General features: G+C 37.0%; 1 protein-coding gene across 3 annotated transcripts; it reads right to left on the bottom strand.

Annotated features, from left to right (window-relative positions):
- Window positions 1-17: 17 nt before the first annotated feature.
- On the bottom strand, window positions 18-21,403 carry acp6 (acid phosphatase 6, lysophosphatidic). 3 transcript variants are annotated; one of them, XM_073855226.1, is made up of 11 exons: window positions 7,424-7,569; window positions 6,479-6,650; window positions 6,162-6,290; window positions 5,330-5,460; window positions 3,058-3,137; window positions 2,860-2,947; window positions 1,894-2,026; window positions 1,705-1,805; window positions 1,523-1,615; window positions 1,140-1,305; window positions 18-350 (listed from the first exon to the last, which is right to left on the bottom strand). In XM_073855226.1, exons 1-11 carry the CDS (start codon window positions 7,426-7,428, stop codon window positions 216-218), a joined length of 1,233 nt encoding a protein of 410 aa, XP_073711327.1. In that variant the 5' UTR covers window positions 7,429-7,569; the 3' UTR covers window positions 18-215. The 3 variants fall into 3 exon arrangements, 2 of the variants coding, with proteins under 2 accessions (XP_073711327.1, XP_073711328.1); XM_073855227.1 differs by lacking the exon at window positions 7,424-7,569 and adding an exon at window positions 6,907-7,115; XR_008646866.2 differs by lacking the exons at window positions 18-350; window positions 1,140-1,305; window positions 1,523-1,615; ... (5 more) ...; window positions 6,162-6,290; window positions 6,479-6,650 and adding exons at window positions 6,907-7,033; window positions 21,151-21,403 and having other exon boundaries at window positions 7,424-10,871.
- Window positions 21,404-26,415: the final 5,012 nt, after the last annotated feature.

Raw genomic sequence — 26,415 nt, 5'->3', positions numbered from 1 at the left:
AAAAAAATCAGTGCAGGTTTTTAAAAACATTTAAGAAGACGTTTATTAATTTTATACACACATAATACGCAAGATAAAAATCAAATAGATTTAAAAGCAATTTATTGTTAACATTACGATGCCTCTCAGCTCTGAAGAAGAGCTTTAAGAGCTCAGACTGGTGAAAACATTTCTGTTTTCTGGGAAAAATGTCAAACTTGAGAGCCAATCAGACGTCAGAGTTCGGGATGGTGCTCTGCACTGTTGCATTGGGCCCAGTAGCGCTCGAGAGGTACAGAGTAAACAGCCATTGCCTCCTTAAACTCATTCAGTGGACAGTAAACATCACTGCAGCCTGGGATTTTTTGATCCTGAATGTATAAACGAGAACAGCTACAAATGGTGACACTACAAAAATACATTTATTTAATAATCTACAAAGAAACAAGTTAATGACAACAGAAATAAAATGATAAAATGAAACAGAAGCTGATCTAATATTCATCTATTATTAATATTAATTTATACACTCACCTAAAGGATTATTAGGAACACCATACTAATACTGTGTTTTTGAACTGCCTTAATTCTATGTGGCATTGATTCAACAAAGTGCTGAAAGCATTCTTTAGAAATGTTGGCCCATATTGATAAGATAGTATCTTGCAGTTGATGGAGATTTGTGGGATGCACATCCAAGGCCCGAAGCTCCCGTTCCACCACATCCCAAAGATGCTCTATTGGGTTGAGATCTGGTGACTGTGGGGGCCATTTTAGTGAACTCATTGTCATGTTCAAGAAACCAATTTGAAATGATTCGAGCTTTGTGACATTGTGCATTATCCTGTTGGAAGTAGCCATTAGAGTATGGGTACACGGTGGCCATAAAGGGATGGACATGGTCAGAAACAATGCTCAGGTAGGCCTTGGCATTTAAACGATGCCAAATTGGCACTAAGGGACCTAAAGTGTGCCAAGAAAACATCCCCCACACCATTGCATTAATGCAAAATTGAACAGGTGTTCCTAATAATCCTTTAGGTGAGTGTATATGGAAATTACCCCAAGCACTACCGTACTGCTACATACAAAAGCTTTTACAGACATTTGTAAAGAACATCAATGCCTCTACCATGCTATGATTCCCATGTAAACCTTACCTGGCCAATATAGGAAACTTTAACATAGTGCTGGTTAGTTTGACGGTGCTGATACATCTCCAATGTGATGTCGGCAGCATACGGTGGCCACTTCATGTCAAAAATCCCCAAAGCCATGAGACATGGCATCAGTGTGGTGTCATGCACAGAGTACAGGAACAACTTTCTGTCATAATTAAAAACACAAACAGCAAGTTCATTTTAAAAATTTGGCCCTTTGACCACTGTGAGGCAGCACCTCTTCTGGAAATATTAAGAGAGTGGCAAAAGTATTTGAACTCTCCAACTACAGATGTACAAATGTGATTGCATTAAGAATTTAACAAGCACGCTTTTTTTAACACAATATGTCTGTTTGAAAGTTAAGGGATTGTTTAACTTACCTATCTGGATTAGAGCCGATGCCCTGAACTTTGTCTTCGATATTGGTCAGGAGCATGTGAAAAAATGGACCCACACACATCTGTACAATCTGTCTGAGGGCAAAGACAAAAATCTTAGCAGGGTCCTCTGTCAAACATCTTTTATCTACACATGCCTGACATTTCTGTAGCAGGCCTCTCACCTCTTACTGGGCTCATATATGTAACACATCATATCTACTGCTCTCTTTTCCACAATATTTCTCCAATGCTCAAGCGCTGTAGGAACCGGCAGGCCGTGAGTCTAGGATCAATAATACACATAACAGTCCTCAACAATGCCAATGCAGACGTATCTGTGCAATTTTCCTGCCACCAGACATCTGCTATACCTCTCTGGCCACCATGTCATCTCTAATGAGGATGAAGTCGAGGGATTGATGAGGGCCGACCCCCAACGCGCTCTGGATGCTACGCAGATCCTCCGCAATGTCCGAAAGCTTAGATGATTCTGCCCACCGTGGACTGTGTGTCATGTACCACAACCAATCATAGAAAGAGAGACATGGTGTTAAAGGAATAGTCTACTCATTTTCACAACTAAAATATGTTATTACCTTAACTAAGAATCGTTGACACATCCCTCCATCATCTGTGCGCGCGCACGCAAGCGCCGGAGCGCGCCGCGACGCCCCGACAGCACCCAGCCCAGCCCCATTCATTCAATGGCACCATCCAGAGATAAAGCCAGAAGTGACCAAACACATCAACGTTTTTCCTATTTAAGACGAGTAGTTATACGAGCAAGTTTGGTGGTACAAAATAAAACGTAGCGCTTTTCTAAGCGGATTTAAAAGAGGAACTATATTTTATGGCGTAATAGCACTTTTAGGAGTCCTTCGACTCGCCTGAAAAGTCCGCTCCCCTTCTCACTCTCATAATGGGAGAGGGAGGGTGTTACTGCGCCGAGTCGAAGTACTCCCAAAAGTGCTACCACGCCATAAAACGTAGCTCCTCTTTTAAATCTGCTTAGAAAAGCGCTACGTTTTATTTTGTACCACCAAACTTGCTCGCACAACCACTCGTCTTAAATAGGAAAAACGTTGATGTGTTTGGTCACCTCCAACCCCATCTCCAAATGGTACCACTGAATGAATGGGGCCAAGCCAAACGCCATCGAAGCGTCGCAACGCGCTCCAGCGCCCACGCGCACGCACACAGACGACAGAGGGATGCACCAACAATTCCCAGTCAAGGCAACAACATAATTCAACATTGAAAATGAGTAGACCATTCCCCTAAACCAGTCACAAGTCAGCATTGATCATGTATGTCACCATGTCGACGAGCGGTTTTACCCAGAGTGCAGTCTGAGCAGCTTGCATCCGTGATAGTTGGGGTAGAGGACCTCGCTCTCTGACTTATCAGTGAGGATGGATACAACACCTTACAGTGGAGAAATATCAAACAGAGAAAGATCAATAAAGGAATGTGTAAATAATACCTCGTTCATCAACTATTCTGTGATAAACAGTGTAACTGAGCGGCCATATTACCTGCTTGTTTCTGTTGGAATAGTCCTGCCACCAAACACTTTGCTGATTCAATTGTGCGTACAATGTTGGTTGAGCGAATGCTATACAGTAAGTAAATGAACAAATATTAATAACGTATGCTTTATTAACTGAACTTTTTGTTTTCGGATGCTTTTTGGATATTCGATTTGGTTTGCCCTTTCGACAAATTATTTTTTCCAATAAATACCCTAAACGTTCAGTTTCCTTGTCTATTTTGTAACATACACCTCATATTTTGATGGTTTAATCTAATATTGCAAGTATTCCCCCCACCCTTCCGGACATCACTTTTGGCTCTTGATAATTAGAAAATGCTTCCAGTTCACCGGATTGGTTTCATTGATGTTTAAAGGTGCCAAAGAATGGATTGAATAATATGTTAATCTAATATTTACTTGCCTTTAGAAAGAAATGGTCTATTTTGACCTTATTTAAAAGGATGGTGAATAATAATGTTGAGCTGTGTTCTGATTGGCTGTTTCTCAGAGCAGCTCCTTGAGTAGCTCTGTTTGTGTTTAAAGGGATAGTTTGGACAAAAATTATATTAAACCCATGATTCACCCACCCCGAAGCCGCCCGAGATGCATATGTCCATCATTTTTCAGACTAACACATACTCAGTTCCTCTAGACAATGCATCAGATCCGTCAGCCAATCAAATGTGAAGCCACGGGGTCCACGTCCCTCAAGTCCAAAAAATGTGCACCCATCCTTCACAAAAATAATCCAAACGGCTCCACGATGACAAACAAAGGCCTACTGAGGGTAATCCGCGCCGTTTTGTTGTAGAGGTATCCATATTCAAAACTTTATAAACAAAAACAACCCGCTTCTGGTAATGCCACCATCCCAGTCACGTCCGCATTCAGTATGAGAGCTTACGGAGGTTACTCTGCTGCTGCTCTGTGCCCCCGCCCTCCGAATTTGTTATACGTCACTAAGACAAGTGCGTACACTAGGCTAATACTCTCTCCTGAATACAGAGGAGTCTAAGATGGCGGTGCTAACGGAAGGAAGTTATTTTTGTTTATAAAGTTTTAAATAGGGACATTTCTACAACAACACTGCACAGATTACCCTCAGAAGACCTTTATTTATCATCCTGGAGCCGTTTGGATTTCTTTGGGGAAGGATATATGCACATTTTTGGACTTGAAGGACGTGGACCCCGTAACTTCACATTTAATTAACTGAAAGATCTAAAACATTTTTTTAAATAACTGAAAATGTGTTTGTCTGAAAAATGATGGACATATGCATCTCGGACGGCTTCGCAGTGAGTAAATCATGGGTTTAATATCATGTTTGGCCGAACTATCCCTTTAAACAGACCTTATGTTTGAGCATATATCAGATGATGATACAGAATTTAAGTAATAATCAATTGTTTGGAGATTGTTAATAGACGTTTCTAAATGATAAGTTTGTGGGGTTTTTTTTTAGTATGGACCTGACGTACTTTTTTAGTATAGTTACCTGCCATTGAAAGTTACTAAGGGAAACATTTTCGGCTGCTGCGTAATATCATTGCGCCTCCTGTAGCCATATTACAGCAGCAAAGTCATTTATTATTACGCCAGAATGAGAGTATAGTTCCTAGCCATATCGGCCTAGAAGATCGCAACTTTTAATTTTCCGTCAGTCTTAGTACACAATGTAACTACAGAAGTTTTAAATAGGAAAATAGGAAAAATAACCAAACTCTTTAGTTATTTTTTAGCACAATGCTAATGGTCTAATCAGATTAAATGGATTGTGCTAAGCTATGCTTAAAGTGGTAGCACCAGACCCGGAAATCCCCTGAATGGATTCCAAAAAATGGATCCTGGAAAATGAGAATATTTTCAAAAAAAGTGGAGTGTCCCTTTAAACGCTAGCATATAGCGCTAACAACTCTGTTTTAACATTGTAACAACAAGGTACTTAATTTGATGTGTAATTTAATGTTGGGGCTTACATATCGACTGTAATGACATAGTTGTTGTTGTGTTGAGATTGGCCAGTTTTCCAGCTGTCTTTCGCATGTACAGGGTTTGCATGGGAAGGAAACTATCATATCTAAGGCTCACAATTTCATTACCATGTACAGAACTCTTATTATTCATCTATGCCTATGTAAATACAGTTTTACATTCTATGGCACCTTTAAAGACTAGTCTTTTACTACAAATTCAGAAGAAAATTTCAAATATTGCTTCTGTCCCTCCATACTTTTGGCAAAAATCTGAAGGAATTTATGTTGTCCACTCACTAAACTTCTTTGGGGTTGAAAGAAGGTGTGAGGAAAGGTACGTCCTCTATGTATCTCTTTCGCAGCCTCACTCCAAGATCATACAGCTGTTCCATACCCACTGTGGTCAGCTGACCTGGATAAGTTCCACCCTATGAAAGAAGCCACAGTCAATGCCATTACTCCTCATATTATGACTGCCTGGCACGATTTTCAGATAAACACAGATAAACATGTTAATGTTATGAAATGTAGCTATTTCACTTAAATTTACTGCATTCCTATCATGCACTCAATGGGAAAAGTAAGTTGTACACAATCTACACAATGGAAACTTTACTATACGGCCAAGGTTTCTGTGAACCTATAAACACCAAACCCAAACTGCTAAACATTTAATATTGAAACCACTGGTGTTATAATGAGTTGGTGCTCCCTTTCCATCTCTAGGACGACTTTCCACTTTGAGGTAAAATATGGCTGATGGGATTTGCAATCATTCAAACACAAGCCTCATCAGTGAGGTCAGGTATTGATGTTGAGTAATGTGGTCTGATTTGCAGTTGGTGCTACAATTCATGAAAAAGTCTTCAGTGGAGCTCAGGTCTGAACTTTGTGCAGGCCAGTCAAGTTCTTCAGTAAATCAATTTCATTAAATCAGCAAATCATTCAAGGTGAATGTGTCTAATAAACAGACATGGTGTTAGTTTATGCTATTAAAACACAAAGTTACGCATGGATGGCAAACCACAAATTTCACCATGCCTAGCAAATACTAACAGCAATAAAACTGAAAATGCATAAGAAATTTTCCATAGTCTAAGAATGTGCATATACGCAGATGCATACTCACGGTTAATATTCTTGACCTGTAGCTGTCCTCTACTGGAGATGGGGGTCTGGGTCCTCCCTGCAGGTCTGTAATCGTATAGTCTATTTCAGTGTGAGCAGGAGCTTTGAGGAGTTCAGGGATCCATTGTGCCTGGATATGAAGAGACCATGCAACATACTGGATAATAAGCATCATCATGCACAACATTACTAACATGTGTGACATTGTCTCTGTCTTTGAGAAAAAGATCATCCTGTTACAATTGGCTCCTATAGATGGTTTAGAGATGTGTAAAGAATAAAGAAGTAATGGCAGACTTGTGTAATCAGCTCTCTTACCTCCAACACATCTGGAATGGATTTCAGTGGTGTTCTTGCCCCATGTCTGAATAAAACTTGAATTAATTTAAGCTCGTATGGAGATTCTTCTGTCTTATTCTTTTGAGCCCAAAACATTGTTGACCCAAGGGCCACCGAACTCAAAAGACCCACACGTGCCCACATAATGCACCTGATGAAAAATAAACCTTTTAATTACATACATATCAGTCAGTAGGTATTGAACTTCACAGAAAGTATAAGGGAATGACATTTCATGCTTTCATGCTCTCTCTCTCTCTCTCGAAACACATCAACTACCATCACATTCAATATTAATGTCTGTCAAGCTAGTCTTACCTACACGCTCTTGTATAGTTTAAATATAATAAAAGTACGACCGTCGTTTTTAATAAATTTGTACTGGAGAAAAATCATATATCACCAACCTGAAGGTTTCAGTCGTGAAGTTAAAACCACCGGTTTTGAATTGCACTCATTCCGTTCGTGCAGTCTGACATTACACCGGCTGACGGCGGGGTGCATTATGGGACATGTAGTTTCTTTGGCCATTAGCTTAATTTGAGGAAAAAAGAGAAAAACTACATTTCCCGTCCATAACTTTGAGGAACTCGTTTGAGTGTTACCTTGTGCCACAATGTTTCGTAAGAAAGGGATTAGAAATATTACTGTAAATAACTACGTAGGTACTGTATTTATACTGTTGGGAGACGTAAAAGGTTGAGTGTATAATTAAAAAATTATTTTACGGTGCAAATAATTAAGTCTACATTCTGTTTCTTTTACTAGGTCGCTTTTGTAAAAGAAGGTTTTATTCCTGTCTAAATAAAGGTAAATAAAGTGTCAATTGTGAGTATTTTCTATAATTAATTTATAATTATTTCTTTATTTAACATGTAAAAAGCAACACAATGGTGTCATCGACAAAATACAGGAACAACTTACCACATTTGCACACTGGTTGTCAGATTTCGTGACGCATAACTTGTATACAAACCAACTGGTTTAAAGTAGTAGCAGTGAGATTTCCACTTCCAGCCAGTTCCATGATCCGTGAGCAGCTGTATGCAGATGTCACGTGGTTTATTAAAAGTATAACGTAAATAAATGTCACACACTGTGTTTGCATATTTTTATTTCATACTCTTGTAAGATGAGACACTGTGACTGTGCAATCGTGTGAGAAATAAAGTGAAACAAAGCGGAGATGTCATCCGTTGCAATGATAAAAATGTCAGACAAAGATTTCCAGACCAAATCCTCACTCTAGTTTCTAAATATAACATCCATACTCCACACACTGGTGTAAGGTTATATGTTGCATAATATAACCTCTACTAAAAGGTGGACGACAACATCAACAGATTAAAATACAGACAAACAGAGTCAATAATGTTTCAAAGTACTATTCACCTGAATGATAGAGTGCTAGACTGAAAAACATTACTGGAATACTTTACAGGACACTATATCATTTAAACAGATATTCATCAAAGTGCTTTGATAAAAACAAACCCTGTTTTCCAATAATCAGAAAATTATGTAATGCATAGTTATCTTAAATATTTTAAATATTTAACTTCATGTTTGTACTTTTGTAGTCATGGTCATTCAGATATGTACATTCACCTAGGCTATAAAACAGTTGATTTCTTGTGGAAGTGTTTACAACATTATCTAATGGCAATTAGTAACTTACAAGGTGGCTAATTCCTACAAATTTTAAAGGTGCAGTGTGTAATTTTTAAAAGGATCTCTTGACAGAAATGCAAAATAATATTCAAAACTATATTATCAGGGGTTTATAAAGACCTTTTATAATGAACTGTTATGTGTTTATTACCTTAGAATGAGACGTTTTTATCTACATACACCGAGGGTCCCCTTACATGAAAGTCGCCATTTTGGGCCACCATGTTTCTACAGAAGTCCTTAACGGACAACATTTTTTTACTAAGTTGTCTCCGACTGAGCCGTTGGTTGCACTTCGCAACCTCACCACTAGATGCCGCTAAAATTTACACACTGCACCTTTAATAGGATTGGCTTTTACCTCATGTTGGGTTTGGGCATGGCCTTGGGTTGGAGCTATACTTTCGTTTTCCTGATAATCATAGGTTGTTTTGTGATTTACATAGTACAAATTCATACAACATAATTTGCCAGCATGTAAAATAGTTAATTTTTCTCATATGATCTGGTTGATAGTTCTGATATAGTCATTCCAAAGGCACTTTTAATTGGTGCATTTTTTATTCTGACCTTAAAACCATAATCCTCAATATCTTATTTAAATCTGCTTTTATCGTTAAAAATATTGAAAAGCTGTTCAGTAAATGCAAGTACATGAAGCAATAATGTTTGACTTCAGTGCAGTGTGTTTTTAAACAGTTTTTTTAAAGACCCAATGAAGTTGCTTAAATAAGTCATTTTTTATACTGTGTTCATATACAGCATTTCATATAAAAAAATACATTTGAAAAGAACATATTTAAAGGCTTGTCCCTTTCTAAAAAGTCAATACACTGTCCGAAAAATTGTCAAAAATGGTCCCAAGGTACACCGGGTCAGTACCCTTTGAACAGGTACTAATATATAGCACTTGGATACAGATATTTGGTACCAATGTGTACCTAATATGAACACTTTTTTACCTGCCCCATGGACCCTTTTCTCAGTGTAGTAGGTAGGTTTAAGTTTGGCCTCATGGATTAACCATGATTTCTTTTTTGCTTTGTTGTATTGTAGTGATGGGCATTGTCATTCTGAAGAGCATTTGGTTAAATTCCTGTGCAATGCAAGATGAGTCAACACGGCTAGAAGTCATAAAGCAAAATTATGCAAAACTATTTTATAAATGCACCCAAGGTTATACCAGTAGTTAACTCAATCTTTATCTATGTCATATAAAGAGCCTTTTACTCAAGATCACTTGATCCCACCCTACATTCAATAACAATGACAAGTTTCAATGAAACCAGATTAGATGCTCTGATACAGATTCTCTCTCTGTCCTGCTCACTCTCATTGTCTTATATTTCATGCTGCTCTTGAAGCTCTTTAACTTCTACAGAGAAGTTGGCCAATGAAACACTCAAAAGACAAGCAGACTCAAACCCCCTTCATCTTTCCTCTAAATACTGACTTCACTTTCTCTTGGAACACTCTTTAACCCAGCCTAAACAGCTAGATCTCCTGGTCTGACCCGGTTACTACTAGTGCCACTGGCCTTGCTAAGCCGGCGCTTGTCTTTGAAGAAGTCTTGGTGTGGTGATGGCGTGGAGGGGGCGCTGGGCAGAGGGCTTCCAAAGCTCATCTGCAGAAAATTCTCACGAGGCTCCAGGTCATCATGACTATGATGGTGCCGTTCTGTGGCCATATTGACAGAGTTCTGCTGGTGGGCCAAGTGGTTAGTGAAGGGCTGGCAGCTTTGGTGGATATGATAAGGATGGTGGTGGTGGTGATGAAGATGTGGAGGTGATGTTGGTACTTGGCTCGACGCAACGCATTGGTTGAAATCCGGAGGTGGGGTACAAGTTTGGGTTGGACTTGGTTGAGTCGTGTCAGGCATTTCTTTTGAAATAGTTGTTTTGACTACAGAAACAGCTTTGATATTTTTGCTATGGCCTTCACCTGCATGGTTATCGGTATACTTTCTAATACGTTGCCTGTACTGCTTCCAGCCAATATGGTAGAGCTCCAGCACACTGAGGAACAGTGAAACAACTGCCACCACCAACATGAACACTATGAAGACGTTTTTCTCAGTCGGCCGTGACATGTAACAGTTCACAGGGTTGGGGCATGGTGACGTGGCGCAATGGTACAGGGAATCCAGGAAGATTCCATACAGCATGTATTGGATCACCACGAAGGTCACTTCCATGACTAAGCGTAAAAAAATACTTAAGATGTACGTTTTCAGTAAAGCACCCCTTAGGTGGATCTTTGGCGGTGTATCATCGGCTTTTTCTCTCCGCTTCAAATATTCCTTTTCTCCTCGTCCCTCTTCATTCTCTCCCTCAGCCATCTCCTGCTCTCTCCGCCTCCGTTTCTCTTCCATGTGGACTGTGTGCATGGCATGGCCCATGTAGATAAGGGATGGTGTTGACACGAAGACTATCTGCAGCACCCAGTAACGGATATGAGCAATGGGGAAAGCTTGATCATAGCAGACATTGGTGCAACCAGGTTGTCGCGTGTCGCACATGAAGTCAGACTGCTCGTCACCCCACGATGACTCCGCGGCCGTGCCCAGGACCAGGATACGGAAGATGAAGAGCACAGTCAACCACACCTTGCCCACTGTCGTGGAATGCTCCTGAACTTCTTCCAGAAAATTACCAAGGAGACTCCAGTCCCCCATTGCTACACACCAGCACTACTACTTAATCTGTGACAGAGAGAGAGAGAAAACAAGAGGGAAAGAGAGAGCAAAAGTTAAAGTCAGTTTTCCCACGACAGTTCCCTGAAACTCAGGTTATTTTTAATATTTTAAAATGTGGACAGTTTGTGAGTAATCCTGCTAGATCAAATAAAGAAAGTTACAAAGTGATTTAGTAAATGTATGTTAAAGGGACGCTCCATTTTTAAAAAATGTACTCATTTTCCAGCTCCCCTAGAGTTAAACATTTGATTTTTACATTTTTGCACAATCCATTGAATCTGATTCGACCATTAGCATCGCGCTCAAAAATAAATAGGAAATTTTGAAACTCTTTGGTTATTTTTAGCGCAATGCTAATCGGATTTAATGAATTGTGCTAAGAAGTGGTAGCGCCAGACCTGTAAATCGTCTGAATTGATTCCAAAATGGTAAAAATCAAATGTTTAACTCTAGGGAAGCTGGAAAATTTGTATTTTTTTTTTTAAATAAGTGGAGTGTCCCTGTAATTGTGTATGGCTGACAATATTGGTATTGTTTTAGTCTACTGTGCCAATTGCAAGATTTGCTTAAACTTAACAACAAAATCTTATACTAATACAGAGGTCAGAAAAAGTTTTTGGAAACGTTCATTGCAGTAAAAAGAAAACTGCTGTAAATGTAAACTGCAAACCTTAAAGGGCACATATTACGCCCATTTTTACAAGATGTAATATAAGTTTCATGTGTGCCGAGAATGTGGCTATAAAGTTTAAGCTCAAAATACCCCACAGATCATTTGTTTAGCATGTCCAAAATGCCCCTATTTGGGTCAGTGGCTATGGGTGTGGCTTTATCAGTGTGACTTCACATTAGCAAAAGAATCGAAAAAGCACTTCTAATGCTGTGTTCACACCAGCCACTGTAGAGGCGTCAAGCGAGAGTGATTTCAATGCTAATTCAATGTCAACGTCAATCTGGATGTGTTGCGGTGCAAATGAGGCGTTTAGCGCGCCTCATTTGCGCATCTAGTTCGTGCGAATAGCGGGAATTGAGCGTTGCCACGGCAAAACGCGCGAGTTAACCAATCAGGAGCTGGCTCTAGTAGTGACGTGTTTACAGAGAGCGAGCGGAGTCGCAGAAGCCCCTCCCATGACACGAATTTTTACGTGAATGTCTCGATGACTAGAATTTCATCCACGGCTTTCACGCTTGAATGAAGTGATTAAACTCAAACTGTTCAAGTGGCAAACTGGTGTGAACCCACGGTAATGAAACTGCTTTGATTTAACAGGGATTAAATAAGAAGGAGTGGGTGGTTTTTATTGTAGGGTGGTTGTGTTCACACACTGCCAACACAAATGTATGTTCAAACACCTTGTAAAAGTATATTTTGCATAATAGATGTGCTTTGAATCGAACCCAAAACTTTTTTCTTTTGAATTTTTTTGCCATTTTTGTAATTACTTTTTACCAGTTGGTCTTTAGATCAGTTTTGGGTGATGTATCAATTCCTCTCAATTTCTCAATTGTTACAGCAGAGTAAACACAGACATACATCACATAACAGCAACTATAGGGATTGCCTAAAACCTTTGACAACCAAAATCTGTCTAAATGCAAAAACATTGTATTTTATCAAGTGGTTTATTGTTAAAAATCTTTTAATTTTTGTATAAAGTCCACAGCTATGCCCAGGATCAGAATACAGAAGACGAACAGCACAGTAAACACAGTAAAAGTGTGCATGTGCTATCTGTCTTTAATAAATGCCACTTGGTTTATAAAACTTCTATATGATATATTTACAGTAGAGCCCTCAGAGCAGAGCAAGTTCAAGTTATATGAACTTGTATAAACATAGGGTAGACTGTTCTAATTCTGATGTGACCTGTCCCAGTTAGGGGGCAGGTTGATAACAGTGGCCTTGGCAGGGCAAAATAGGGCGAGGGGATGCCAGTGGACATGAGAACGGACTCATTCTATGACCCCATGGAGGCCTGGATACAAAGATCATTTTAGACCACAGTGCAGCTGTCTCTCTGCTACATCACGTGTACCCTGGGTGGGCTTTTTGTTCTTGTGTGTGTAATGTAGCTAAAGGATGCTAGTGCCACATAATCTAAATGAAATTCTCACGATGAAAGAAAGTTTCAGTCCACTAAGTATGACTAATATCACCCAAATAAAGGGTTCCCACCTAGGCAGATAATCTCAATACCTTCCAAAATTTTAACATGAGGAAAATATACATTCAGTCTCTTTTAATAGAAGTAAAGTTTATTCATTCTTACTTTGTTCCTTGTTCCTTGTATAAATGCAATTTGATAACAAAACCATTGTCATTTGTCATTCACAGCAACAACCAAGTGACTTATCCTACCTAATCCCATTGTGCGACCCACAAATGAGTCCCGTCCCGACACATAGTCTGAAAACCTCTGACCTACAACAAAAAATCCAGATACAGCACATTTGAAAGGCAGAGAAACCAGGCAGTAGTTGGAAGCCTCACATTTACGTTTTTTAAGAAAATTTGCAGGGACATTAATTAATTTCAACATGTTGCTTTGTGACTGTTACCGGCTTCTGAGTGATAACTAAGACATCGCTATGTGGTTGATAGTATGGATGGTATCTAAAGGTGGCTGTCTTTATAAATTTCTGGTCCTTAGATATAAGATACAGCAGATCCTAATAATGCAAATAGATTTGTTATCTCATTTCCACTATTCAGTTTTTATGGTACTTTAAGCAACAACAAATAGTATTTCATGTTGTATTCTGTTTGTAGTCAATGCCTGGAGGCTGAGCTTCTTGCAAAGGTGTCAAACATGAGGTCAGGTGTGTTAATCGTACTGTAGATATAAACATCAACACTGTCTAGGATCATACTGTTTCCCAAAAATAACATCATCACTTCAGTCATGTCAATCTGGCATGAATGTTCTGTCCTTAAATAAGTCACTTTAGATTCCAGTCATTCCAGAAAGTGTCTAGGTTATGTCTCCAAAAGGATTTGGTAAAATTCCAAATGTAGTACTTAAACAGCTTAAAAGATAAATAAGTATCAAAGTTGAATAATGCAACAGTGTGTGGCCTACTATCTTTGACACACCAACTACTAACTACTAACCCCAATGTCACTAAAACCGGTTGGCAGTATTTAATCTATGAAAAACTACCATTTAGTATGTTTTTTTAGCTTTTCGTAAACCATGGTTATAGCATAGTAAATATGTCATTATATTCTACTCATGTACCGTAAACCACATACACCAACCTGTGTACACACATCGTTTTTTCAGGGCCTCCATGCCCATTTTATTTGTTTTAGTTAGCACTATAGAACAGTACATTGGAAAATAGTTTGGATTTACTGCTATTTACTGGATATTGTCACTGCAGTGCCCATTAAACCTAACTGTATGTATGTATGTGCTGATTGTTTTTGGCTGTACTGTACCCTCTCACCATCCTGTACTAAGCCATGTCTTCTTAGTAATGAGTCTTGCTGATCTTTAGAACGGCCAAATATGGAATCTTACAGCAGACAGTCAAATGGAGGCCCTCCATCTTCATGAACAGTTGTAAAATGTGTTATCCATCATCAGTGAAAGATATTTAGTGAAAGTTGAAGTGGTAGAAATTCAGAAATGTATGGGATCTGTGCACTGACGAAAAACAAAGTTATTGCTTAGATGTTGCTCCTTTATACACAAACACAAAAAAAATGCTGGGTTATTTTCAACCCAGATTTGGGTCAAAAGGGGACAAACCCAACTTTTGGGTTAAAAATAATCCAGAAAAGTTTTATGTTTGACCAAACAGACCCAGCATAGGTAAAATTATAACACACTAGGTTGGGTTTTTCCCTTTTGATCAAACTCTGGTTTGAACATTTTTTGTGTGCAATTTAGAAGATCTGAGTGTTTGGTTTAGTTTCATTTAAGTATCAACTTAAAATTACTAAGGAGAAATAAAAGAAATAGAAACAAATGAGACAATTGTTAAAATACATTACTGTAAGAGCATGGGGTTGTAAAATAAATGTAGATTAATGTATTGTATAGGTGTAAATTGTATGGGTGCAATGTAATGTATAGGTAAAATATTTTAGATTTTTGATCAAAAAGTTTTGAGTTCATATTGAAATCTTAAATTTACCTTGATTTCAATCTTTGACATGACCTTACTCAGTCAAAATTAAAGATATCAAGGTAATATTTCAGAGAATGTTCTTTATGCACTGAAAAAATTATTCACAAATACTCCGGAGCCTTTGTTTTTGCAAATGATATAGGTGATCATTGTTTTATAGCATCTGTAAGGGACACAAAAATTCCTAAAACAACCGTTTTCCGTTTGCTCAACCATTTCATTTCAAGACAGTAACCGTAACAGAAGTAAGGAAGGCCCTGAAAGATCTAGATCAAAAGAAATCATCAGGTCCAGACAAACTGGAACCATATTTTCTAAAAATATCTGCAGACTTGATAGCAAATCCAGTTGCATATTTAATTAATCTTTCTTTAGCTACAAATCAAGTTCCAGCTATCTGGAAATCTGCCAATGTTTTCCCCCTTCATAATGGTGGCGATCCGCCAAACATAAATAATTATAGGCCTATTTCTAAATTGTCAGTATTAGCCAAATTAATGGAATCATTTGTTAGCATGCAATTAAAAGACTATTTAATTAATAACAATATTCTAAATGAATTTCTATCTGGTTTCAGGAAAAAACATAGTACAATAACAGCTGTCTCAAAAGTTGTCAATGACCTGGTTAAGTTCTTGGACAATAAACAGTGCTCTGCAGCATTGTTTTTTGATTTGTCAAAAGCTTTTGACACAGTGGACCATAAAATACTCCTTCAAAGACTCGCCTCTATTGGACTATCTGAACAAGCAGTGGGATGGTTAAACAGTTATCTATCAGGGAGAACACAATGTGCAAGTAGATGGCCTTACATCTGCCTCTCTAAATATTTTAAAAGGGGTGCCTCAAGGCTCAATCCTTGGGCCTCTTCTTTTTATTATTTATACAAACAATCTCTGCTATAATATAAATAATACAAACTATCATTATTATGCTGATGACACTGTTCTCTATTGTTCTGGGTCCACAGTAGGTCAAGCTATCACAAATTGTTAAAAAAAACGAAAGTCATGACTTTCACTCGTGGACAATTAATTAAAAACAATGTTCCAGCCATTTACACACTTTCTGGAACAGAAATTGAAGAAGTGTCACATTACAGATACTTGGGCATTACTATTGATCAATCATTGTCTTTTACATTGCATATCCAAGATTTGGTTAAAAAACTGAGATTGAAATTAGTTTGTTTCTTTTTAGAATTAAGTCTTGTTTATCTTTTGATGCAAAAAAACAACTTGTAAATGCTACATTCCTGTCTGTCTTGGATTATGGTGATATTTTATACATGCATTCATCCTCCCAGTGTCTTCATGTTTTGGACACAGTATTTCATGGAGCCTTAAGATTTATCACAAATTTAAAATCTCTTACTCATCACTGTTTGTTGTATTCTCGGGTCGAGTGGTTCTCCCTGTCCATTCGGCGTTGGATGCATTGGCATCTTTTTATTTATAAAGCAGTTTTAGGACTTCTTCCTCCTTATCTGAACACTTATATTCTCCCGAGATCTGCTGGGTCATACCATCTGCATTCACAGGATCTGTTTTTATTGATAGTCCCTAAAGCCCACACTGATTTTGGCAAAAAGGCGTTTAGTTATGCAGCAGCATCTGCTTGGAATCAGCTTCAGAATGAGTTACATTTGAAAGAGTTGGTTTCACTAAATTCTTTTAAGGGCTTTTTAAAGGACCTTGCAGAGAGGCAGTCTGTCTGTCATTGTTTTTAAATTGAATTAGGTCCCAGGTATTTTTAATGATGACATTTGTGCTGTTTGTGTATGATGAGTGAAAGTGTGTTTATGTATTTACCTGTAAATGTTTTTGTATTTATTTGTAACCACGTTGTTGCCACTTGCCAGGACACTCTTGTAAAAGAGAAGAGTTTTTTATCCTGGTTAAATAAAGGTTTGAATGAATGAATGAATGAATTTCATTCATTCAATTTACTCAAATTTTTTAAGGTAAGTGGTTGCAATCAATTTATTTAAGCTACATTTAAACAAAAAATTAGTAAAAAAAAAAATAAAAAAATAAAAAACTTTTGTTTAAATGTAGCTTAAATAAATGGATTGCAACCACTTACCTTAAAAAATTTAGTAAATTGAATAAATAATTTTTTTCAGTGTGTTATGTTATGATTTTATGTAAACAGTAAATCACAAAAATACTGTAACTGGAGTTTCACAGGCAGGGTCACATTGACTTGAATAACAGAATTGGGGATATTTGTAATATTTATGGATCCTACCGTTAATCTAACCCTCAGAAAAATCTTTTTGAGACTTTTAATAAACCAGTATTTAATATGTTTATAAAGTCATATTCCTTGTTTAGTGGTCTCCACTTTTTACGTCATTTTTTGATTTATGGGTCAAAAAATAAGTTTTGGAAATTAATGTTACTCGATGTGAACTCAGTAAACCAGCATGAGCAAGTGTATGTCAGTAAAAGGCGTTTGCATCGGTGGGAACGGAATCTTAAACATAGAAAAGGAGGACGGAAATATCTGATTCACTGACTGAGCATTTTCAGTCGCCAGTGTGCTCCTACTCTCCTTCTGTCTCTCTATTTTTTCTTAGGAAGCAATTTCAAACAATATGATTTCCTCCAGACTTGCTACTTTAAAGGAAACAAGTCTCTAAAGGTCTCCAAGTTCAAGGTTGTTTTCTTATCAAAAAAAGAGAACCACAGGAGATTAGTTAACTTGATTGACACTCATTATTCAGCACCAGGTTAATGCCCAAAACCCTAAAAGCATTTATCATGAGAAATTGTAAGGGGTCAAAGTCTAACTGCAGACTGCAGTATTTCTTAAAGATACTGAAACAATAGGACTGCAGTGCACACATAAATGTTGCTGAGATGAATGACAGAGAGAAGAAACTTTCACCTGTTATCGAGTTATATTTAGGCACATCTGCACCATTAACACACTTATTTTGTATTATATTTTCACCCAACATGTAATTTACAAAAAAAATATTTTTTGAAAAAAAAATCAATATCGGATTCATCTGCTACTCTAGAAATGTGCTAATACATTAAGTGAACAGCAATATTTGTATCTGTACTAATTCATTAATGACATTTATTTATGCATCTGGTAAACATCCAAAGCGATTTGCAATGTATTTAATTTATACTTACATAACAATAAGCATGTTTCTGGGATTGAACCCATGACCTTTACATTGCTAGCGCACTGCTCTACCAATTGAGCTACAGAAACATGACTTGTTTATCACATCCATTGTCTGGCCCTTACAAGTTTATTTAATAAGAAACATGGTTTATGATCCACATTCTGATAAGCTTTTCAATAGTCTTACTGACCTTCCTTTAAATTGTTTGTTAGGAATCATCAGAGCTTCCCATAACCCTCAAGGTTTCGTAGCTGTTGGAATACAGTGCATGTTTTTTATTACTCTAAACCACTGTCATACTTTCAATAACAAAAATAAACTAAAGAATAACATAAAACCTTTGCGCTCTCATTCGCACTAGTATAATAAACTGGGACCATTGCCACAGCATCTTTAAAACATTCTAGTAGCACTTCACAAATGTGCCAGGCAATGCTGGCAAGCGCTGGCATGCTGGTTTTTCTCACAGTGGTCATGTCGCTACTGGCATCCTGATACCCACACCATAAGAGGCTCTGCGATGCCTGTGCACGGGCTCTACCCTCTAGCTTTGAATAAATATTTATTTAAGCTCTTTCTCTTTAACCTGATGTCAGAATAAGTATGACTATAAAGATCTGTGTCCCAACATAACCAGGGTTGTAACTTCATAGAATACAAAGACAAACAAAGTGGAATATTAAAGCACTTTCAAATAAGCAAAAGTGTTGTACTGATTATCCTGAATATCTAAATGATTTAACTGTAAGCATCACAGAATGGCAGCTGTGTTGATATTTATTAAAACATGAATGCATGCATGCTTTCAAGTTGGTCTTATATATGAAGAGCTCAGATGCAAAGCCACAAAACGCTACTTTCACAAAAAATTAGATAATGATAATAACCAAATGCTCTCGATACATACTATACGTTCATCTAATACTTTCAAGAAATCAGGCCAGACGTTTTGCATCCGAGGCCTTTTTATGTCTACTGCAAGTTTATATGGGCCAACAATAGTTCCAGAAACCATATACTGTATGTGCACAAGAAAAGCAACACACAGAATAAAAACCCTTAAGTAGAAGGTTAAACCTGCACAGGGGTTTAAACATGAACCTGAATACCAGTGTTAACCACAAACTTAAAATACAAACAAAGGACAGACAGCTGCTTAAGCCAAACATTTGATCACTGCTTGTGGAAGCGTAAAGGATGAGACACTGAATTTAAAGTGAACATTAAAACCACAAGCCCTTACTGCAGAAGCCCATTTTACACACATATTAATGCCACACATATTAAGAGAGTAATACCCCAGTGCGCAATAAGGACGATGCTTAACTCCATGTCAGTCTACTTAAAGGATGCTGTGTTACCTTACATGGCGGTCGTGTTTCTCTATTTACTGTCACAGCAACTGCACTGATCTGTGCATCAATGTCCTCTAAAGACTGAACGGTCGGCACTTAATATTACTGTATAAAAAAAGAGTTTTTGCATTCTGGAAACAAATTACTTGCAGAAATTAAATTAAAGTTCAATCAAAACTTAATTTAAATAGCACAATACAATTATAATAGCATCAATTGGTTATAATATATTAAACATATATTTATATGTATGCTATGATTATGTCATGATTACTTTGTTAACTTAACCGTGTGAAATTGAGGAAAACTGACTTAATACTTAATAACATCCATTAAAATGATTTCGGAACAAGTTTTAAGATGGCAAAAAAAAATTTAAGTTTGACATTTAAACATTTTAGGTGTTGAAATGACAGTTTTGTAATGTTGAAATACTTTTTTGTATAAACTGTTTCTGTTTTCAAATCAATCAAAGTTTACATGATCAAATCAAATCATATACATTTCCTCGCAGTAAACCTGTCAGGCAATCCTTGATCATAAAGTGCTATAAAGTTACAAACCTTTAACCCTTATAAGTCTTTTGAGGTCAATCTTACCCCCAAGCCACTTTTCTTTAGTTAAAAAACATGGTTACCCTTATCTCAGTGGAAGAAAACTTTGTGACTTTTCTAGACTATCTGTCAATATTCATATAAAAACTTTTATGTTTTTTTTTCTAAACACCAGATGGCCGAATTTAACACACAACATCTATCAATATCAAAAAACAATTTAAATCAAATTTAGATCATAATTTATGTGCTTTTTTAAATGTCATTTTTACAGGCAATCTAATGGTGTAGTTGAGAAATTTAGTGGTAAACAGGTACAAAGCACTTCATATCTCCCAAAACGCAACAGTATAGATGGGAAGTAAACAAACAAAACAAAACAAAAAATGATATATCATTTGAATCATTTAAAATGTATATATATATTTATACATTTTTTATCACTTTTTTATTTTTGGGGTAATTTTTACCCCCACGGGAAAATATACAGGAAAATTGGGGCTTATGAGGGTTAAGATGACAAATAGTGCGTTGAGTAAGTGTTATAAATATCATGACATTTGAGAGGCTGTAGATTCTTCAGAAACATGCCATAAAGTGCAAACGTATTGAGCATCGACTAATCATGATCATATACCAAATTTATATAGCATGTAACAATTATTATATCAAAATTTTTTTAAAAAAGTGTCCCTGTTTCCAGACTAAAGTCTTATGATCTATTTATGAGTTTAGGATCATCAAAGTTTGATTTCACAAATTGATTTCATATTTTCCAACTTTGACATGGCCTTGACTTTTCAATTTTAAAGTTTTTACATTATGTAGGACACTTTTATCTAAAAAACAGTGAATTACAAAAAAATTATTCTAGAGTATGTTACATTATAATTATGCTTATGCATGAATATGTATGAATATCTCAGCATTTCTTCAAACAAAGCATAGCTTAATTGAAAATATTAAGTGATCTGAATTGACACACTGATATTATGCTTGAGAAATATATCTAATTCAATCTATACAGAGACAAAGCAGAGTTTGTTCCATGAATCTTTAAAACAAATTTAGAGTATTGAATGAAAATGTATTACCTGTCTGACTGCTGACTTATGACACTGTCTCAAGTTATGTCTCTCTGAGTCTTCTGTGGTCTTTTCCTCTTCAGATGAATGAATGGGCTCTTATTCTGCCGCCTGGGAGTCCTGTAGATGTATGACAGTGGAGATACACTGAGCAGTGGAGATGTATGGCAGTGTGTCTCTATAGACGACACTGTAGCGTGACTGGCATTCAAGTTCATGTACAGCACAGGCACCCTCGTGCCCGTCCTGCTTTGGGAATTGAGCACAAGTGTGAGACACTCTGAGAAATACTGGCCCATCTCAGGGAGTGTTTCAATCCCTCTTCCACACTTCCTTTTCCTCCTCCCCCCTCTTTTCCTTCATCACTCCCTCTCTCTTTTTGCCCATCGAACTCAATACACCCCCACCCCAACTTACTTGGTAACACTCTATTTTGGTGGGAAGAATACCATAGGAAGTTGAATTGTAATGGAACACAATGGTTGTTCTTCCCAGGCTGTTCTCGGGTGCCGTGATGCGTTGTGCTTTGACGTTACTCACACATTTTACATCCTACCCTGATCAATAAACCTTTACGTGCACTTCCACACATACTGTACATGCATGCACTAAACCTTTGGGCTGAGCAGGTCATCCTTAATATGAGATTTCGTGACAGAACTGCCATACTACAATTAAAGGGACACTCCACTTTTTTTGAAAATATGCTAATTTCCCAGCTCCCCTAGAGTTAAACATTTGATTCTTACCATTTTGGAATCCATTCAGCTGATCTCCGGGTCTGGCGCCAGCACTTTTAGCATAGCTAGCACAATCCATTGAATCTGATTAGACCATTAGCATCACGCTAAAAGAAAAAAAGAGTTTTGATATTTTAAGTAAAACTTCTTCTGTAGTTACATCACATTCTAAGACCAACGGAAAATTAAAAGATGCAATTTTTATGCAGATATGGCTAGGAACTACTCAGTGAAAAATATTGAAACTCTTTTATTTATTTTTTAGCACAATGCTAAATGGTCTAATCAGATTCAATGGATTATGCTAAGCTATGCTAAAAGTGATACCGCCAGACCTGGAGATCAGCTGAATGGATTCCAAAAAGGTAAAAATCAAATGTTTAACTCAAGGGGAGCTGGAAAATGAGCATATTTTTTAAAAAAGTGGAATGTCCCTTTAAAGTTTCTTTAAAATGGGCAAATGATGGTGCCTAACTGTCACTGGGGCAGTACCCTTTAAGGGTCCATGTATCACTTACTGTGGGTACAGATATGTACACATTTGTTACCAGTATGTACCTTCGGGTACTAATATGAACTTTAAAGGTGCAAAGTACTTTTTTAAAAGGAACCGACCAAGTGACTGCTAAGGCCATTTTTTACCATTTTTGTTCTGCCAGACGGACTTATATTAAATCTCACTGAGGCACTTAAGCTATATTCAGGGTTTAAAACTTCATATTGGTATCAGATGTGTACATTTGATACCAATATATACATTTGAGGTAGTAATATGCACTCTTTGGGTGCAAAGGAGTGCTTTTTAAAAGGGTTCAACCCCAGTAACAGTTAAGGCCCATTTTTTTACCATTTCTTCTGACAGTAGGCAAGCAAAATTATTTTTATACAAATCAAAACCTGTTTTTGTAGCCTCTAATTTGCCCAAATATTGCAACTGAAACATTAGCTATATGATGCAGAATAATGCAATGTACTAAAAATGGATACAATAGTATAAGATATATTAATAAGAGAAAGTTGTACCTCATGTCACATGTTTCAGGTCTCCTTCATTCTTTCTTCTTCAATTGCTGTGAGGTTATACTGCAAATCCAACATTACAGAAACAAACTAATAGAGCCATGAGCTATTTTATATTTTCTACTGTCTTTATTTATGCTGTTCATTGGCTAAGAGCTGGAAGATGTATGTCAGCTTTATATAATGAAAATCTTTTAGGTTTCATTCCTCCTTGCTCAAGGGTTTCTGTGCATTTGTGTGTAATGTATGTGCACGTGACTCCGCGTGTTTGAGTACGAGGGAATCTTTTCGATTTGAATCCCCCTTGCTCAGGCGCGGAGCTATGGGCGGGCCTGGGCGGGCCTGGGCCCGCCCAGATTGACAGCTGGCCCGCCCAAACAGAAATGTAAAAAATACTACTCGGTATATTTAGACATTTATATTAATTTATGTTGTGTAATTTATCTATTGCATGTTATGTTAAAAACAGTAAAATTATAAGTAAGCCTGATAACTATTTAAAAACTATTAAAGCAGTTGAATGTTGCGTTATAATGAAATATTCCCGAGCAGCTTTCAGCCATGATCACTTTGAGAACTTTTTTTGCAAGCAAGTAAAAAACGTATTTTGAATAACAACACGTTATAAATATGTGCTGCGCGCTTTCCTCTCAATAACATAAACACACAACAAATATGACAGCGGGGTAAAAAATAGAAAGAAAACATCTGATCATAGTGATGTTGTTTGATATAGCGATATAGCAGCACTATAAGTCACGCCACGTTTATTGCTACACTTTATACAATATAGCCTATTGCTTTTAAGCAACAAATAGCCTATCATAACAACCTATAAGCCTACTGTGTAATTCAGACATTGTTTTAAGAAATGCATTAAAGCAGAAAGACGTAGGCTGCGGAAATATAGTGGGTTCACTTCAATCCACACCACAGACGTTCTTGGTTTGCTTCTTATTTATTAAATCGAGGCAATTGTTTGATCAAACATTGATTAATATTAAGATACAATTTATACAAAACGAAATTCACTTTAAAGAAAGTCTTTCTACAAAACAAACCTCGCAAAATCGCTTGCCCGACGTCCATTACGGGCTATGGCGAATTCCTGTCGGGCTAAAAAAAAATGATGCGCCTTGGCCGTCGGGCGAGGAAAAAATATTGTAATGTGTTTGCATTCTCTCAGATTTAGTTAGGTAATTATGTTGTATGTAATTCGGCGTCATCTTGTTAGCCATTACTATCCTCACTAACAAGTGAAACTGTCAGGAAATGCAATGCGTATAAATAGCACGATGTGTAAAACTCGTGCAATACATACGCCAAATTCCACTTTGGCGTGCATATGATACGCAAGTCCTTCCCATTCACTTAAACGGGGCATCTTTTTTGTCTTTTGTTTATTGGTTTCTCGGTTTTTTGCTGTTTTTTTGCCATTTTCGCTTGGGTTTAGGGCTAGAACAACTTTTTGTTATATAAAAATGACATCCTAACCCAAACCCCAACTCTAACCCCAACTCCAAGCGACCATGGCTTAAATACGGACAAAAACATTGAGAAACCTGTATATTAAATAACCTTATTAAGCTAATCTAAAATCTAACCCTAAACCCAAGCGAAAATGGTTTAAAAAACAGAAAAAAATAGAGAAACCAATAACTAAAACGACAAAAAAGATGCCCCGTTTAAGTGAATGGGAAGGACCTGCGTATCACACGCACGCCAAAGTGGAACCCGGCGCACGCACTGCACGAGCTCCACACCTCGTGCTATTTATACGCAACCTCAGGAGACTGTATTGCGAAATGAAGTGAAAGCATTAAATCCATTATTCCTTTCGTTCACGTCTGATATGCGCGCTCCTCGGCTCCGCTCTTCACGAGTAGGCTTGCTCTTGTGCTCATCAAAAAGTATATTAAATGTTTATTTATTTGTCATTTCGTTTAACCCCAGAGTCTACATTATTCTAGCAATTCCCTTTTCTTTCTTTATTTAGTAAGTTAACTTAAATATGTGAGAACGAAAATATATTTTTAGTGATTTGCATGAAGAGAATATGATGTTAGAAGCTTCATTTTAAGCATTTAGTAGCCGTATTTATTTAAACACTTTAATAGGTTATTTTGAAAAGTATAAGGTTTTTTGGGGTTCATTTATATTTTCTGTCACTGTGTGCAGGTTCTTTTTTGTAGCCTATGAGAGCCCAATATTTTTTTTACCAAAAAGGCTTAATAAATGTCACGTTGCATTACAATTTAAAGTATCAATAATGTCAAAAATGTGACGTGCAGTTCGGGTGTGTGTGTATGCTGTTTAAATTAGTGTTCTGAAGTTTTGACGAATTTTATAGACTTGTTATAGTTTCTTATTCAAAAGTGACACCCATAGATTCAGGCCCACCCGGACTTAATCCATGCCCACCCATATGTCACGTTCTGCATCCGCCACTGCCCTTGCTGCAGGTTACATGTGTGTTTGTACGTATATATGACAAGTCCGATCTAGGATGGGTTTCTCTTTTGCTATTGGGTGTACGTGTGTGTGTTCACAAATAAAGTCATTCACACTGTTCATTTTGTTGCTATGGGCTGTAATAACTTTACTTTTGATTACATTTGAACACACTTTCTAGTACAAAGAAAAAACAAGCAAACTAAAATAGTTTCTAGAATTTCAGTATTTCATTGTTCAGACACAATCACACAGAATAATGCAGGAAAGGGATTATATGTGATGTGACAAGCCACCCTCAAACAATGACCCTTGATATGATGATATTCAGTATGCAGTAAGCTATGTGTGTGTATGTAGGCTATACTGTAGGGATGTATGCTTTAGTTAATTTTATTAGTGGTTACATTAATTCCATTATGGGTTCAGAGATCAGTCAGCAGCTGTGGCAGGTCCTGCAGTTTAATGTGTCCTGATAATTGACCCCCATTTATGTTCAGGATGTAGGTTTATACCTGATGAAAAACAACGGAGTGTGGTAGATTACTTAAATGGGCTCGATTAAGAATAATGTTATTGTCATGTTACTTTTTTGTTATTTTGTAAAATTGCATGATTCAAGTAATCAGTTATTGACTTAATATAATACATTTTTTTGAAGAATTTTTTTTAATTTATTTAATCGAAGCATGCATAAAATAAAAAAGACTTTATACTAAATTTTACAAACACCTTTCAGTCTTGACTTTTTCACGCCTCTTGTACCTAATTGCTTTTATTGCATTTATAAAATGTATAACCATCTGCTTTTAAGCCTGGATAATGAATGTCTGATCCGACACATATGAAAAACAATTATTTAATGTTTTAACTGTGGACATCAGCGTTTTTTACATTGTGGTAAGATATGTAACACCACTTGTTTAGCAACACACGAGACAATCAAAAACAGAGTCAGTGCTTACCAAATGAAATATTTATGAACATTTTACAGTCCAAGAAACTTCAAATGTCTGAGAAAAAAAGTCGAATCATTACAGCAGGCATGTTAACTGGTGTAAAC

Source organism: Misgurnus anguillicaudatus, chromosome 17 (genome assembly GCF_027580225.2).
Source record: "Misgurnus anguillicaudatus chromosome 17, ASM2758022v2, whole genome shotgun sequence".
NCBI classification, from domain to species: domain Eukaryota; kingdom Metazoa; phylum Chordata; class Actinopteri; order Cypriniformes; family Cobitidae; genus Misgurnus; species Misgurnus anguillicaudatus.
Note: the sequence above shows the minus strand (reverse complement) of the source record. Positions and strands in the feature narration are given on the sequence as shown.

Excerpts from the sequence above, each read along its gene's own strand:
- acp6 (XM_073855226.1), bottom strand. Across the intron at positions 1,306-1,522 it reads ATCGGCTCTAATCCAGATAG|AAAGTTGTTCCTGTACTCTG; the intron begins GTAAGTTAAACA and ends TAATTATGACAG. Across the intron at positions 351-1,139 it reads AAGTTTCCTATATTGGCCAG|GATCAAAAAATCCCAGGCTG; the intron begins GTAAGGTTTACA and ends TTATACATTCAG.